General features: G+C 38.6%; 2 protein-coding genes across 3 annotated transcripts in view; one reads left to right on the plus strand and one right to left on the minus strand.

Annotated features, from left to right (window-relative positions):
- Window positions 1-1134: 1134 nt before the first annotated feature.
- baiap2l2a (BAR/IMD domain containing adaptor protein 2 like 2a) lies at window positions 1135-16304 on the plus strand. 2 transcript variants are annotated; one of them, XM_077558261.1, is made up of 14 exons: window positions 1135-1370; window positions 1549-1624; window positions 8107-8193; window positions 9003-9064; window positions 9177-9248; window positions 9380-9460; window positions 9691-9822; window positions 10706-10804; window positions 11136-11217; window positions 11683-11887; window positions 13123-13188; window positions 13854-14025; window positions 15359-15399; window positions 15610-16304. In XM_077558261.1, exons 1-14 carry the CDS (start codon window positions 1269-1271, stop codon window positions 15686-15688), a joined length of 1356 nt encoding a protein of 451 aa, XP_077414387.1. In that variant the 5' UTR covers window positions 1135-1268; the 3' UTR covers window positions 15689-16304. The 2 variants fall into 2 exon arrangements, with proteins under 2 accessions (XP_077414387.1, XP_077414386.1); XM_077558260.1 differs by having other exon boundaries at window positions 13851-14025; window positions 15610-16303.
- A 506-nt stretch (window positions 16305-16810) lies between these two features.
- Window positions 16811-17400, minus strand: part of pvalb6 (parvalbumin 6) — a 49174-nt gene continuing 48584 nt past the window's right edge. The window contains exon 5 of the mRNA XM_077559209.1: window positions 16811-17308. Within this exon, the coding sequence (XP_077415335.1) occupies window positions 17283-17308 (26 nt within the window). The 3' untranslated portion in view covers window positions 16811-17282. The remainder of the gene's footprint in view (window positions 17309-17400) is intronic.

The following is a 17400-nucleotide window of genomic DNA, read 5'->3' on the forward strand; positions in this document are numbered from 1 at the left end:
TATATTATAATGTGCCAAAGATGCCGGTCTGTGCAGTGTCATGATATGAATAAAGACAGTATTTTTAAACTACATTTTTAACATACTCTTTTCAACTCAGACTGAAAATCTTCTCTCTTTATTATTATTATTTTTTTTAAAATGTGTAGCATCTGCGCCAAATTGGGTCTCCTAATGCTAGATTAATCAAAACAATAACTTATCACTTGCACGGTGTAGAAGTGGTTAGCAAGTCTGCCTCACAGTTGAGAGGTTCTGTGCCTTCTTATGTGGAGTTTGCATGTTCTCTCAGCACTTGGCTTGTTTTTCTCCAGATACTCTGTCTTTGTTACTTGAAGATTCTATATTGTCCAGAGGTATGAATGGGTGCTTGTCTGCATGTGCCCTTTGATAGAATCTTGAGTGGTTGAGTGGCTCAGGGTCGTTCAGTAACCAGAAGTGGGCTGTTCGATCTCCGATCTCCGCTCTCCCCAAGTCATGTGTCATCGTGTCCTTGGGCAAGGCACTTCACACACATTGCCTCCAGTGCCACTCACACTGGTGTATGGAAGGTGTGAATGTTAAGTGATGGTTGTGGGCGCACACTGGCAGCCACGCTTTCGTCAGCCTGCCCCAGTATAATGCACCCACTGTGAAGCGTCTTAGAGTGTCCAAAAAAAGCGCTGTATAAATCTTTGCTATAATAAAAAATATTATTATTATTTATCTATTTCATTTACATTTGCCATGGTTATGGTTACAAAAGTTATAAGTCATTTTCCAATTTCTTTTACCAGTATTTATCATGGGTTGCTCACAATTACACAGTGTTAAAGTCCTTCCATTGTAATAAATATTGTTCACTTAAATATTCTCTTTGTGCCTTTCGAGCAATTTAAGAGTTCTTAGTTGATACTACCTACTGCTAACTATACCGTAATTATTTGTGAGTGACGTATTGATGTATTTCCAACAAAAGGCACAGACAATAATTCTTTTTTTTTGCTTTGAAAAAAGAATGTTTAAATGTTACCACACACAGCATGTTTTGTATATTAGAAATGAACACACATTTATCCCAGTGTTTAATTCAGCACACATTATGGCAAACACTAAGTCATGGTTGGTTTACAGGATGTCGTTCCGTTTTATGGCAGGGCTGTGTTTAATTATTTACTGCACGGTATTCAAGTCACAGCTGAGTCTATTAACAACAACGTGAGCAGCCTGAGCAGCGCTTGTTCAGTCCAATACATTCAACTCCGTGGCCTGGATGAGTTAAGGCGTGGATGCTCGCACAGGATTTTATTGACAGTTACACCAGGGTGGATATCAACATGTCTGCGCTAAACAGTGAGCAGCTACATCGATCAACCTTGGGGATTTACTCAGTAAGTAAAAAATAAAAATAAATAAAAATGGAGGAATGTTTTCAATTTGAAACAATATTTAAGAATTTTCTGCTTCACACGTGAGAAGAAAATCATTAAAGTATAGATGTGACTGCTAATACAAAAATAATGAAGATCTCAATGACTGTTGTTTGTCCTGCGTGTTGTTCTAAAACAGAGCTTGATGGATGAGTTCAATCCCGGCCTGCAAAAACTTGTGTCACTGGGACACAGCTACGTTCGAGCTTTCCAAGGTAAGACAGAGGCAAAAGCCGGCAAAATGTGAAGCGCAGGAGGGGGAAACAAATTAGAATTTTCCACTTCCTGTGTCCTCTTGTGTGTGTTGTTCACACACCTTCGTTTATTAGTGCTGTAAACTAAACAAACTGTAACGTCAGCCGTCAGTTTCATGAAACCTCATTCCAAAGTCCGTGTTTGTAGGGACTTTTGTAGTGCTGTTGCTATTGCAGGCCTGTATCCAAGGCGTGCGGAGTTGTTATTACTACATTACCAAGATTCAAACAGCTTTCTTTCTTTTGCCCCCGAGAATAAGAAGCACATTTATAGTATATTGGATGTTTTAGAGTGCATATAAAACATCTACATGCCCCGTTTCAAATGTTAGTTTTTTGTGATATAAGAACATGAGACTAAGATAAATCATTAAAAAAATGTCCACCATTATGTGACCTATATAGCCTGGACTATTCAAGTGGGAAAATGAACATTTTCAAGAGGGGAAGTCAAAATAAACAACTGTGATAAGGTCTGCACTCTCTAAACCAGGGATAGCTAAGTTTGGTCCTAAAGAGCCGCAGTCCTGCATGTTTTTGATGTCTCCCTCTTTGAACAGAGCTGAGAGGCTCCCGCAGAACATAATGAGGAGCTGATGATTTGAAACACCTGGGTTGGAGGCAGGACGGAACTTGCCTATCCCTGCCCTAAACAATCAAATTCAAACTCGTTAATTGGGAGTCAGTATGCACCTGGCACAATTTCAAGTGTGTATGATTAACTCCACATGAAGTTCAGCTGTTCTATTAGGCTTTTCCTGATTTATTTATTTTTTTGCTTGCTAAAAAGTCTGGCGGTTTTGTGCTAGCATGGACAGATATTTGGAAGAGTTCGTAATTGCCCCCTACCTTGCGTATGACCCCAGTTCTAGCTGGAGAAAAAAAAGTGAAAAAACAAAACAAAAAACAAAGCATGATGCTTTGCCATTCTTCACAGTGTATAAGATGTTCTTTTGGTGCATGAAGAGCAGTGTTGGCAACGTTACTTTAAAAAGGAATTAGTTATAGTTACTCATTACTTGCTTAAAAATTTAACTGCGTTAGTAACCATTACCAGGCAAAGTAATTATTTTCACTACTTAAAAAAATGTTTTATATCAAATAAATTGGATTTCTAATTTGTTTATATTATTATTCAAATTATGTCCAGGCTATAGGGTGTTTATTTATTTTTGTGAATATTTATGTCACACAAATGCCTCACTCCGTAATGACATATATAATAATAATTATAATAATAATAATAATAATAAATGTGGAGTGGTAATGTATGTTCTAAGTACTACAACAAACAGAATACGAATACAGATAAAACAAATACTGGATATATGGTGATTTGTGGCAGAATAGCCAGTCCCTCCAGGATTTCGGGGGCATTTTTTATGATTGTTGTGGGCTAAAATAATCAATAATACTGTATATAAAATAAATCACCAATGCTGTGAAATATACAGTGCTTAATGCTATCATGGCCAAAATCATTGCCATAACTACTACAGATGCAAATTAGCAACTGCTGCTAAAATCTGGCATATTTACAACTTAATTTGTTGTCCATTAGTGCGCATTGTCCGTTTCAAATAAAATGAAATGAAAATGAAATACTCCATTTCCTCCTCAAAATCATCAGCTTCCGTTTGATCTCTCTGAAAAACTATTTTACGCTTTCAATTAAAAGAGTATGGTGATATATCTTCAGTTAATAATTCTGCACATTTAAAGACATGTTAATTGATTGATTTACGTCAGAAAAGAACCCAACTTTAGGCTTGTATGATATAACTGTGACCATTTCTCACTTAAAATAGTTCGGTGCTCCCGACAGACCTCGACTCCATGGCCTCCGTCAGTATGATTTGCCAAGACTGGATATTTCTTTCAACACTTTTTAGCACTCGTGAAATAAGAGTAATACAATACAACAATTCAAATAACATTTCAGAGCAAGAATGCCGCAAAAGACCAACACACGACTGCATGTCTTGTAGCTTACTTGAAGCCTTTGAAACTAATAAATGAATTGCAACACATTCCACATACAATAACGATAACGGCGTTTCAAATATGGGGAGAATAATTAGTTAGATTAGAGTTACCTAACGCCGTTATTCCCAACAGTGATGAAGAGCAATGCTGTGTTGGCGCCATTTGTCCGCGTGCATCAGCAGAGTTCAAGTGTGTTTTTGTAAAATGTAGCTGGGATGGGATGTTTTTCTTTGTGAATGAGTCTTTAGTCTTGCCACTCTACCCCATAGCACAGGCAGGAGATTGCTGTCACATGAACTAAACAGCCAGAAATTCCTGCAGCTCCTTGACCTGACCGTTTTTTCCGTTATATTGTCATCTCGTTTCGGAGTGGCGTCTAGTTGTTGTTAAAGTTGCTGTGGTGCCAAATTTCCAACAATTGATAATGACTGTCTTATCCGGTATCTTATCTGGTCTTATGGTATATTATTTTGTACCGGTCTCCTGATGGGTGAGCAATGAGGTCTCTCTGATATGGTGGAAGCTCTCTGCAGACTGTGGTTTGTGCTGTGGCTGACGTGGGACTATTAAATTGTTTGGAAAAACCTACAGCTGAATATTAATTGGGGTTAGTCCAGGGGTGGGCAAACTTTTTGACTTGCGGGCCACAATGGGTTTGAAATTTTGACAGATGGGCCGGACCAGGAGTATTTGGACCTCATAGCACAGTAAACACACACAGATAAATGTACAACCCGATTTACTTCTAGTGTGCACTAAGGACTGCGTTTTTCAAATGTGCAAAATCCACTTATTTAAAACAGCTTTTCCAATAGCTTCATTTTTATTGTTTTAGCTCAACTTTTGCTGTGTTTTTCTGCTTTGTAAAGTGACCTTGGGTGTTCTGAAAGGTGCTGTTTTTCAATGAAATGTATTATTATTATTATGATTATTATAAAATAGCCCTAATCCAGGTAGTACGTTTGCCTCAATGAATATGCAAGATGCGGCATTTACACACTATTTGGCAAAGTGGGAGGAGGAATGTAAATAGATTATAATAGTACATACACTGTGATCTGTCAAACCTGGTGATTGCATCTATTTTTAATAGATTTCAATTCAAGGAGTAAAGTTAAATAAATCAAGATTTATTGAAAAAAGATGAACACTTTCAACATTCAAAACACATTATTACCCAACGAAATACTCAATGTCAATCATTTCTGCTCCACTGCTGTGCATAAAGGCACACTCATTTAAAAGACGCACTTTCAAACTTTTTTTTCATAACAGAACATAAATAGAAAAACTCACAAATTTCAGTGGGAACAGTGTTGTTGGTCTCCCTTTTTTGCCAGTACATCAAAGTCTGTAGTTAGTTTTGTTGTGGCAATTCTCAGGATAACGTCCTGCTCAGGGTTTTGCTCCTTCACTTTATCCTGGATCCTTTACAGCAGTCCGACGTTTTTTCCTGTTAAATTTGGCGATCCATCCGTGTGGTGACATTGGAAAGTTTACTCCAAGGAAGCTTCATCCTCTCAATGACAGCGGACACATGTGCATACAAGTCCTCTCCTCGCGTTTTCCCCTTCAGCGACTCAGTGCTCAAAAGCTCCTCAGTTATCTCAAAACTGTTGTTTATCCCTCGGATGAAAATTAGGAGCTAAGCAGTGTCTTTTATGTCGTTACTTTCATCAAGTGCCAGTGAATATAACGTAAAGGTCCCCGCCTTTTTATTTAACGTGCTCACTATATCTTCATCAATCAGTTCCACACGGCGAGTCACTGTCCTGCGTGATAAACTGATTTTTTCAAACTTGCCTTTGGTTTCCGGACACAAGAGACTTGCTGTCTCTACCATGCATTCTTTCAAAAACTCGCCTTCGGAGAAAGGCTTGCTAGCCTTCGCCAATTTGAACGCCAGCAAAAAACCTGCCCTGGTACTTGACTCCTGAATTGAAGTTTGTCGGTGAAAAAAAATCTGCTGAGCCTGTAAATTAGCCGCCAACCGCTGTGCAGTAGCCTCCCGTTGTTGTGTTGACTGCTTGCTAGCATAATTTGCATGTTTCGTGGCAAAGTGACGGCTGATATTGTACTCTTTAAAAACCGCAACGGCTTCTTGGCATATCAGACATACAGCCGTTGATCGGACTTCAGTGAAAAAATATCTTGTTGTCCACTCTTTATTAAACACTCGGCCCTCACCGTCCACTTTCCTTTTCTTTGGTCCGCTCATTTCTACAGACGGGGTCAGATGGAAACAGTAAAAGAAAGTAAATCGCTGTCCTTGGTACCCGCGGTAAAGCACTATTAGGGACGTGAAGGGAATTTTTTTTTTTTGCATATTTTCTCTGGCCCACCCATTTTTCCTCAGGCCCACCCACAATAAAAATCCTGGCGCCGCGGCTGGCGCCACCTATTGGTGAAACGCAGGCATTGCAGGGACAACATTTAATTAATGATTTTGAATTTTTTTCTAGCCTTATTGGATAAATTCGGCGGGCCGGATTGAAAAGCATAACGGGCCGTATTTGGCCCGCGGGCCGGGGTTTGCCCATGTCTGCTTTATAAAGTGACCTTGGGTGTTCTGAAAGGTGCTGTTTTTAAATGAAATGTATTATTATTATTATTATGATTATTATAAAATAGCCCTAATCCAGGTAGTACATTTGCCTCAATGAATATGCAAGATGTGGCATTTACACACTATTTGGCAAAGTGGGAGGAGAAATGTAAATAGATTATAATAGCACATACACTGTGATCTGTCAAACCTGGTGACTGCATCTATTATTAATAGATTTCAATTCAAGGCGTAAAGTTAAAGAATTTTTTTCTATTGGCCCACCCATTTTTAACCCGGGCCCACAGTACGTGTGACACATGCGGCTGCATGATAGCCGCTGCTGCCTGTCACGCGCTGAGGACAAAGCGCGTACATCCAATCCGTCTCTGACCACTTTTCCATCTCCGTGGGGGACGCATAGCACACGGTGTTTGTGCAGCAGCTCAAAAAGAAGCCAAAAGCCAACGAGGAAACGCTCATAGAAGTGCTCGACGCACGCCCCGGGGATGTCTTCACCAATATCAACAGTCTCCTGCATGCGCGCTCCTCACCTCACCCATGACAACATGTAGAAAGACTATCTTCAGCTGTCAAAAGGATCAAAACACGCAACAGTGCCACAATGTTGACTGATAGACTGAACTCTTTGTCCCTGCTTTCTTTCAAAAAAGAATTGACCGATTCTCTGGACTATCAGGACATTATTGCTGTGTTCAACACAAAACCCTGCCGTCTCCTGCTGTAAATGTCCAAATCCAAATCCAATAAGATAAGATAAGATCCACTGATTGTCACACCCATCTAAGTGGGGCGAAATTTGTTCTCCGCATTTGACCCATCCCCTGAGGGAGCGGTGAGCAGCAACAGCGCCGCGCTCGGGAATCATGTGGTGATCTAACCTCCCAATTCCAACCCTTAATGCTGAGTGTCAAGCGGTCCCATTTTTATAGTCTTTGGTATGACCCGGCCGGGAATTGAACCCACAACCTCCCAGTCTCAGGGCGGTCACTCTAACCACTCGGCCACTGAGCTGATCAAAAATAATAAAAAAAAATAAAAAATAAATAAATAAATAAATAAAATAAAGAAATAAATAAAGAAAAAATTTAAAAAATAATTTTTTTCTAGCCTTATTGGATAAGTTCGGCGGGCCGGATTGAAACGCATAACGGGCCGTATTTGGCCCGCGGGCCGGGGTTTGCCCATGTCTGGGTTATACTGTAGGTTACATTAATGGTGGAAAACATTTTGAAAATATTTGTCTTGGTCTTCTTTATTGTGTCTCAGAAAGATGGTCTTTGAACCGGTGTGTGTGTGTGTAGACTTTTTAAACCCATCCTTGAGTTATTGAATTGATTGCAAAAATATATATAGCACAAGGACACGCAGTTGAACTATTTTGAATTATTTTGTAATATTGTTAACTGAAAGCATCTTGACCGCTTGCTGTCCTTCATTTTGTGTTGTTTTTTTATTTTGTTTTTGTGTTGTTCAGGGGCAGACAAAACTAGTTTTACTTCTTACTTCATTTATTTTACTTTGAATTTGAATATTGCCTTAAATTGTGTTTTTTTCTTTTACAAATGAATGAAATAAAGTGATTGATTGATTGACTGTATTGTATGCAAAATGCTTTAAAATATCAGGGGGATTTGGTTAAGTTTCAAGGCAATTGATGTAATGCAGAGACACACTGTGGGTTTAATGCAACTAGCATGATGAATATTCCAGCAAGTGAAACTAAAGCTGATTTGAAAAACAAAACAAAAATTGCTAAGTACAGTATTGCAAATTGAGAAATATTGTTTCAAAGGGCCTATGCTTCCAAATTACTTCAACAAGGTGCGTGTATATATAAATCACCATTTTAATTTGCATGAACTAAATGACGAACATATGTGTTTTCCAGGCCTGGCTGTAAAAAGCGAGGCTTACTTCACTGCACTTTCACAGATGGGCGAGCAGGCCTTCCACACCATGTCCTCACGTTCCATAGGTAAGTAAAAGCAAAACGGAATTTCGGTTCTGATGCCTTTTCGTGAATCGCAAAACCACAATGTTATTTATGTACAAGCAGTGCAGAATGTGAGTTGTTTTATTTTATTGATTTGAATACGCTTTATTGAACATGGGTCTCAAATGAGCGTAGGTTGCTGAGGGCACAGGCTTATCTACCAGTCACATTTTACAATTGATCCGAAACCTTGAGGAATTTTGGACTAGAGTACTCTATTTCAAGGCTTTCGTCTACTGCAGATTTACAACTACACCTATTGACTTGTGTGCATCCATGACAACAGAAGTCAACATATGAGAGCATTTATCATTTCTCCAAGAGTATTGGGTATCAGATGCTGGCATGTGGACATGTATAATAGATAACGATAGGCAATACCTGGCTGTGCTTCATTCGCTTAAACCAACTACGATAAACTGGAACTTGTGTAAATGAGATTTAGAAAACATAATAATGTGACTAGTTTGTTTGTTTATGAAGCCAATGTAGGAAACACATAAGTCAGCGTTAGATACACAGCACTGCTAACTTTTAATGAATCAAATGTACAGTAATGTACATGGGTCAACAACATGTCACGCGAACAGATACCAATTTGATCCTCATGCAGTTCTGAAATTACAAATGTGCTCGGATTACATTTAATCGTGTTATCAAAATGGACGGTGGGATTATAACACTGATCATTGTATATTATAACGGTATTGATGTGAATAAATGGGGAAACATTTATTTAATAAAATATGAATGTCAGTGTATTTACATTATGTATTGTACTTACCTTTAAGGAGACGTTTTGATTCAGATTGCCGAGAGCCAAAAGAAACTCACCTTGGAGCTGGAGGGAGTAGTAAGTTACATGGTCACTTCACAAGTTTTAGCGTCAATTTGAAAAATATATTGTCAGGATTTTATTGCATGTTAATATTCATTATGTACTGTATATGTGTGTGCCATCCAAGTTCCGCTGGTTCACTGAGGACATTCTTCAGGAGATGGACAATAACGTTAGACTGGACAAAGACTACATTACTGTGAGTGAGATTCATGCAGAGGCATGTTCGGAAATTAAAATGTTGAAATAATCCATAAAGGAAGTCATTGTCTTGCAATTTTGAGATTGTGATGACAGTGAAGTGCCTGAACGGAACCGTGTGTCTGACAGGGCAGCAGAAAACAATATGAGATGAGTGTCTACAGTCAGGCAGCGGCTATGGATAGGCAGCTATGGCGTGGAGCTAACCAGGTTTGTAAGTCAACACTGTTTTAAACACTGCATATTGTCAACTTCTTAAATGAATGGCATAAGTCATTTTCTTCAGAAAACCCAGAAAATACTCATTGCATTACATTATATTTATAACCATTTTTATTCCATAGGTCTAACTGAATATTTTAGCTTTCAGCAATTTTAGCAGAGATGACCAGCATCCTGTGGAAATCTCAGTATTTACAGCCAACCACTTGTATCATCAGGAAGGTGTTGCGCATTTGCAGTTCCTTCAGGAAAGTCATAGTGAGGCTCTAAAGGAGGAAGAAAGAAGATATCGCTTCCTGGCTGAGAAACACTGTGGCCTTATCCAGTCGGTCTCTCACCTCATGAATAAGGTACACGTCTTCCTTCAGAATAACATTAATGAATACACTGTTTCACGGCTTGTACGTTGGGGTTATTGACAGCTGGTAGAGAATGGCTTAGGATCGTGGTGTGACTCATTACAGTGACTGCCAGGAAGACTATAACAAGGACATGCTCAAAAGAGAATTCTCAAGAATTTCTAATGGTTGTGTCAGCTACTATTAGTCACAGTGGGGAAACTAGCCTTCTTTATAATGAGGGTCAACCACAGAGCAGGAGATTAGAAGATGAATGAGATTCAGCATCTTCAGCAAGATGGAGGAAAGGTTGAGCGTTTTCAACTTCCTCTTTCTTTTATCTCGTCACAGCCAGCCAAACTGATGACTCAGATTGGAAACTTATGCGGGCGAGCCAGTGCAGCTAATACAGAACAACTACATGTGAATGTCTCTTAAATTGCCTTTTCGCATTTGTAGTTTTTATAAATGTGATTGTTTCAAAGCTGGGAAAATAAATAGAGCACTTAAGACACTTACCCTTCTGAACTGACAATTATTGAATAACTGGAACATCATTGTTTCTTTTTCCTCATTCATCTTTAAACATTGGCTGCAAACAAATTGTACTCAATTGAACACAAAAAATGTATTCAATTGTACATTGTCCATTACCAAAGTGCTTTTTTTAGCCATCTGAAATAAATGTATCACCAAGTCGAATCATCTGTGGGGAAACTACTCGTGCTTCAAAGGGCAACGGCAATAAGCGAACACTAATTAACCCTCATTCACATGTTGATGAGGTCATGTTTCACATGCAATTGCACTTGTCAACTCTTGAGACATCTGTGTTTTTTATGCAAATGTGTGCACCCGCTGTCCTCATACTGGGTTTGCATGTGTCGTGTGGTAGAGTGGAGGTTCTCTCCAGCAGAAGGCTGACTCTTGGAGAGAAGAAGTCAACGCCACCAGAGGATCGAATGCCATACGGCCGCCTGGCCTGGATAGCACTGTGAGTTCAAGGCGGAGCTGATACGAGTCAGATTCACTGTGTTTATTAAGCAAGGTCGGTGATACATTACATGTGTGCCGAGATAAACCCTGTCATATCAATTTGGGTCTCTATCTCATCCAAACGCTGAAAGAGGGAACAATACTGTATTGGTTTATTTTTGCTGACACAGTGCCCTCTGGTGGCCTGATTTACAATCTCTTAGGCAATCATGATGACCTCAGATTGCATGGGATAAATACAAACAATATTGATCTTATCTTGAAGCATTTAAACGATGACTGATGATGAGCAATGTGTTATCATGAATTTGATGTTCTTGGTTATGCAGGCAAAGATAAGACAAGAGAACTGGAAGAACAGAGAAGAGCAGAACAGAGAAGAGCAGCCTCTCGGAAGCATACCTTCAAGAGGTGAGAAAATGATTTGACAGAAGGAATTTGTAGTTAGCTTTGAGTTACAGTAAGTGGTTGCAAGTGAGCAATACACTAAACAAAAATGAAAGTTTTAGATTGTATTTCAATTCCAAAAAGTTTTGGTTTGTTTTTCCTCTCTATGTATAGTAAATCCTAGCTTTTTGATCCACAATGTAAATGCCAATTTATCATTTATCTTTTTCCTTAATAATTTTGCAAACTCCACAATCTATTCCTAATTCTTCCTTTTGATTATGCCAAGTAAAATTAAGGATCGCATCAAGATAAAAAAAAAAAAAGCCATCCTAAGGGAAAGAAGCAATTCCACTGTCTGTTTGAAGTCAATGAGAAATGTAGATGGCACAGGTTGACATCAGGAAGAGAGCCAGAATAGAAATCAATTTGAGCTTTTGTGTTCTAACAACTATCATCACCACTGTGCCTGATTCTTCATCTTTCCAGCCCCATCTCCCCAGGGAAGCGTATATCGCTCTACGGCTGAATCAGTGGGGGGTGCAGGAAGATCCGTGAAGGCCCGGGTGGCCCATCAGCCAGTTGGCTCCAATCCAACCCTACTGCGCTTTGCCAGGGGAGAGATGATTACTGTGATGGTCCAGCAGCCGAAAAACGGCTGGTTGTACGGCCGTGCAGCTGGCAACAATTCACGGTGAGTTGAATTATTTTCTGTGTGTAAATGTGTGTGTACAGTCACCAGCTGTGGTATTAGGCACAACTATGCAAACTAATGAAGTCCAGAATACTTCAGTTTGAACTGACGGGTTTGTCATTGTTGTCCCAATGGTTCAGAATTGCACTGCGTCTTATTGTTAAGTGTTACCAATCTTTTGTTTAGCTTTTTTAGCCATATCAAGCCCATGCATTATACAGTGTTACCCTGCGTATTCACAATTTGTTACTTATGAATTCACCTGTTTATAGATGCATTATTTGCTGCTTTTGTGCCCTGTTTAGTATAACAGTATTACTTTGGCACCATCTTGTGGCACTTGTGATATTTTTGAGGAGTTAGAGTTTAGAGTTAGAGTTTAGAGGAGTAAAAAAATATCCCAAGTACTTCCTGAAGCTTCATGAAGCTTCATTTCCCCATCACTAGTAGTACAGTTGAATGTATATTCTTGACATTTTTACTCCTCTAGATGGCACTCTTGGTTTAAATATGCAGTGTTGCCAATTTTCATTGCACAAGCCTTTATAAAACAAGAGCACCATCTAGAGGAGTAAAAAAAAATATCCCAAGTGCTTCATGAAGCTTCATGAAGCTTCATTTCCCCATCATTAGTAGCACAGTTGAATGAAAAGGAGTTCTGTGCTGCAATCTTGTGACATTTGTAGCCAATCATAAACTTCTTTTGGAAGGGTTTACAATTACTCAAGGATTTTCACTACAATGGGGCACACGGTATAATATGTCAGAATCAAATAGAGCGATGCAGTTCTTCACCATGAAAAATAATAGTAAATGCATAAATAAAACATACAGGGTGTGCATAAAGTCTCTTTACAATTAAAAAAATATATTACAAAGGCGGAAGATGAGATATCTTAACCAGATTTGTTTTATTATAATCAGTGTATATTAAAGTTTTTATTCGCATTAAAATTGTATGTTTCAGGTACTGTGTTGAGGGAAACGGAACCCCTATAAAATGGCTACTCCTCAAGAATAGGCACAATGTGTATCCTGGTTTATTGAGACAAAATCGGATGTACGAATGATAAATCTAGTTAAAATATCTCAACAACTGCCTTTGTAATACATTGTTTTAATTTTAAAGAGACTTTATGGCTGTGTGTACACAGTATCTTTTTTTTTCTTTTAATTAATATTATAATCCCTAACATCAATACTAAAGTTTGTTTTCAACGTCTATGTATTTTCAGTGTGGGATGGTTCCCGGCCTCTTACGTGAAAGAAGCAGATGCCCTTCCTATACAAGCTGACCACGGGTAAACAAACCTTTGCTAAAGATTGAAAATACAATACAATGCATAATTCTTCAGTTAAAACAACAACATATTTTGTCTATCCTTGCAAGGTTGCCATTTAGAATTCATGTTACATCCTCCTCATCTGCAGGGAACTTCAGCCTCATTAGCCTCAGTCAAAAGGGAATCTTTTTTTTAATGACTTGGAGAGTGTCAGATGTAGCACAACTTTGATCTGTCCAAATCAATCCATTACAAGTAGAAACGTGACTAGATATAATAATGCTTTGAGGATAATCAAGGGCATCAATAAGAGCTGAAGTTATTGTTCCTACATAGAGTCAGCCCCTGGAACTCTTTTTAGTATATTCCATCTATAGTTAATCTACGTTATGTAGTAGTTGATGAATGTATAATGTTATGAATTATGAAAATCTGTAGCCACGCCTCTCTGACTTATGAGTTCCTTCTTACACAAACTAATTGTACCGCTTTCCCGTAGGCCGTGCCGGTTGTTTTTTTTTGTGTGTTTTTTTTTTTTTCAATAATCAGGGCTTGAGTAATAACATGAGCCATTTAAGATATTTGGGTGACCCAGCGCCTTGAGGAACACCGTATTATGAGCACTTAGCCTCCTACTTTCTTGTATATCAAGTATGTTTTTATTCAACATTTCTTTTCAGTAGTTCCGCTTCCTGGGGAAGAAGCAACAGTAGTGTGAGTAGCAACGTGGACGTGTCAGGAACAAACACGCCACCTCCGCCGCCTCCACCTCTGCTATCACAATCTTCAGATAAATACTCTCAGAGTCCAACGGGCTCATCTGACAAGAGGACAGAGTCTAATCCAGAAAAAAAGGTAGCACTATTTTACAGTTTCTATTGAACAGTCTGTATGAATCATCTTTGATGGCTTGACATGACATGCAGTATTTTTGCAGTTTGTTTCCTTCTCAGAAGAAGGCTTGTCGCTTTACTTGTACATTTAATAAAAAAAAATCACTACCTGGCAATCATTAGCAGTCTGTTTTGAATCCTTTAAAATGATCACAATTCTTTCAACAGAATATCACATCGTTTTACTCCCAGGCATTTTTTAATCTAATCATAGCAAGGTTTAAAAAAGACAAAATGACTTGAATATTTGCCTTCTGACCCTGTGAGGTGAATTTGAAATCTGAATGGTTAACAAAATAGTCACAATACTAATATTGTTTACGTGACATTGGTCTGCAATACTGATTTTGAAGATCCTGGGCACAATTAGGCTGATATGGCAGCAAAAAATCTGGTCGGGCAAAATAAATAATACAAATTAAAATCTAACATACATATACTGGAAGCAGTGCAGCAAAGTTAATGCTACAAAATGAAGAGAATAGACTTTTTGGACTAACTGAGTACAATTTAATGGTGCATGTATTAGAAGTTGTTGTAAATATAGCTCAGCCCATTTGATAGTGTTGAGCCCAGCAGAGAAGGCCTTGCTTGCCCTGGTGGCCATATAGTTGTAAAGATTAGAAACAACTGCTTCGGAAAGCATTTTGTTGCAATGTATTGTTCTGTCCAGCAGGGGCACTGTGGCAAGGTGCTGTTCTCCATGTCGCCTCATCCATCTTTCTGGTGGATGCAGGGTGGAAGCTCCAGCTGCTGACAGTGTATGAGGGAGGATGTTTGTGTGTGTGTGTGTGTGTGTGTGTGTGTGTGTGTGTGTGTGTGTGTGTGTGTGTGTGTGTGTGTGTGTGTGTGTGTGTGTATGTGTGCGTGTGTGTGTGTGTGTGTGTGTGTGTGCATATATATTGTTACATCATTTTGAAGGTATCTTTCATTATTTGTTAGAAATGTGTGTTTAATACATGTTAAGTCTAGTTAAATACTGTATTATCATCTTCCAAAGACAGTACAAGTATCAGCGTACCAAACCGCTGTACCAACTGTTGTGTTTTTGTAACACAAAGTTGGTATACTTGTATTTTTATCGGTGCATGGTTTGCAGTATCCATACTTTTGTATTGTGATTTTACTCAACCATTCTGAGTTATATGGGAATGTGCATGTGGTTTTTTTTTGTCTGTGAGTTGACGTGCCCAATACAGAAGCGTCATTGCGGAGGAGGATTGAGTGAACTGGGTCAAGAGGTCAATAATTATGTCTTCACTCATTCCGACCTTTTCATGTTTTTCTGCCTGCAGCGATCCCAGCAACATGGATCAAGACCGGAACTCTTCCCGAAGTAAGTAAAAAAGGCCGCACACGTTATGGGATGTAACAAAGGTGGTTGTGAATTATCTTCATCAGAAATATGAATCATACATAAATCTGTAGTCCAAAATGTATTTAGTTAAGGTAACATAACTATATTGCTTCTGTTAAAACATTAATTATATTAAGATCTCCAGTTTTGCTTCTTTAACTCTTCTCTTTTCTTCTCTTAATTTTGAAGGGGCACGAACCCATTTGCAACCGTTAAGTTGAAGCCTGCATCCACCAATGACAGGTCAGCGCCTCGTCTTTATCGGTAATGCCATTTAGTTTACAATATAATTAACTATGGTTGACAATTGTCCACTCTTGATGTCATTTATTTTAATTATTTAATTTAATTATTTTTTTTGCCACATTCTTCCATGTACAATCTCTTCAAATGTTTATGTTTGCATTCTAGTTGTGTTGAGTGAATTATTTTATTATTACCCAATGCAGTGCGTGAAAACTGCACCATCTCTGATTGCCAGCAGGGGGCAATATCACCGTCTCAACAATAAATGTAGACTAAATATTTCCAATTTTGAGCTAAGTTTAATTTTAAATTTGAGTGTTTTTTATGTTTAGCATTATCTTTATGTTGTAAACAATATCAAACCTTCAAATTGTATTCTTTTAAGTAGTCTCTATGCTTGATGCCAAGTAGCTTGTCAGTGTTCTATTTTGTGTTTCATTATCATTGCACTATGGCTCTACTTTTTCTTTCTGCACCAGTCTCATGTTCTCGAGCAAATCGTAATTAGAACATCAACACTGTGCTAAGAGTTAATGACACCTGAGACATCATTCACCGTCTCAAATAGCCCCAAATTTGAAAGTGTGATAATTACATTATAATTGTATAACTGACTGTTTTGACAACAGTTAATTAGTCATTGCATAAATTAAATGTTACTATTCCCCAATAAATGGTGTTCATTGAAGGGCCATTTGAACATTTGTATGTTGTATCATTTTGTCTGATCTTCCTCTGGTGATGCAACAATGCGGATCACAGCGTTTCTGTGCTGGTCGCCTCACGACTGGACTCTGCGTTTATTTGCTCAGGCAGTAAATTGGCCTACAAAAGAAGATCCCACAATGCCTATTTGGCTGTTCCGTTGGGGATACTTAACCCAAATTGAACCTCAGTGTGAATCCAATTGTGTTAATGGCTTCAAAGTATGGTTGTGTTAAATTAGCCCAGCACCTCTGGTACATTTGATAACATTACGATTTTTTTTTTTTTGTAGTGCCCTTCTCAAGCTCTTTGAAGTGTGTCGCTTTGCACTTGATGAGGTTGCTGTCAAGTTGTTTTTCACTTGGTTTGTTTGAGAGAAAAAGTTCAAAGACCAAAGCGGGGGGAAATCACATCCATTGATCCAAGGCAAACAGAGAAGTCACATCGTCTTCATTTTATTCATATTTATTTTCATTCACAGCTTAACCGCTTTCTTTTTATGGCATGACAATAATACATCTCATTAGTGCTTGGATGGATACATGAATCGAATGTTGATGTGGGAGAGACGAGGGAGCTGGGCTGACAAAATAAAAATGACCAAAAATATAAATAAGGGGATGAAGCACAGAGGGAAAATATCTTGCTTATTATCTTTTCACATTTCTACTTTGCTTTATGATGCAAGGTCTAGTCCTGCGGGAATGTTTTTATTATCTATACATAAGCGCAAACAAGAACAGTTTGTAGAAAAATGATGAATGCGTGTGTGTGTGTGCGTGTGTGTATGTGTGCGTGCGTGTGTGTATGTGTGTGTTGAAGGTTTGTTGTGCAGTCAAAAGGATGAGCGGCCAAGGGGTTAGGATGCAGTCATGGTCAGGAGGTCTTTTAGGGTTAGTCTTCGCAGGTGACTATTCTTTCACAAGGGCGGTAAACTCTATAAGGGAAGGAGAAAATGCAGTCAGATAATGTGCTATTGCACCAACATGTTCTAAAAATGCATTCTACAGTACAGCCTTTCAATTGAAA

This window comes from Vanacampus margaritifer, chromosome 2, assembly GCF_051991255.1.
Source record: "Vanacampus margaritifer isolate UIUO_Vmar chromosome 2, RoL_Vmar_1.0, whole genome shotgun sequence".
Taxonomy (NCBI): domain Eukaryota; kingdom Metazoa; phylum Chordata; class Actinopteri; order Syngnathiformes; family Syngnathidae; genus Vanacampus; species Vanacampus margaritifer.

What these genes read in the sequence shown, in the direction of transcription:
- baiap2l2a (XM_077558260.1), top strand. Translation starts at nt 1,269, where the DNA reads ATGCTCGCACAGGATTTTATTGACAGTTACACCAGGGTGGATATCAAC. An exon ending in CGGAAGCATACCTTCAAGAG is followed by an intron (nt 11,218 to 11,682) that starts GTGAGAAAATGA and finishes TCATCTTTCCAG; the next exon opens with CCCCATCTCCCCAGGGAAGC. An exon ending in AGACCGGAACTCTTCCCGAA is followed by an intron (nt 15,400 to 15,609) that starts GTAAGTAAAAAA and finishes TTAATTTTGAAG; the next exon opens with GGGCACGAACCCATTTGCAA.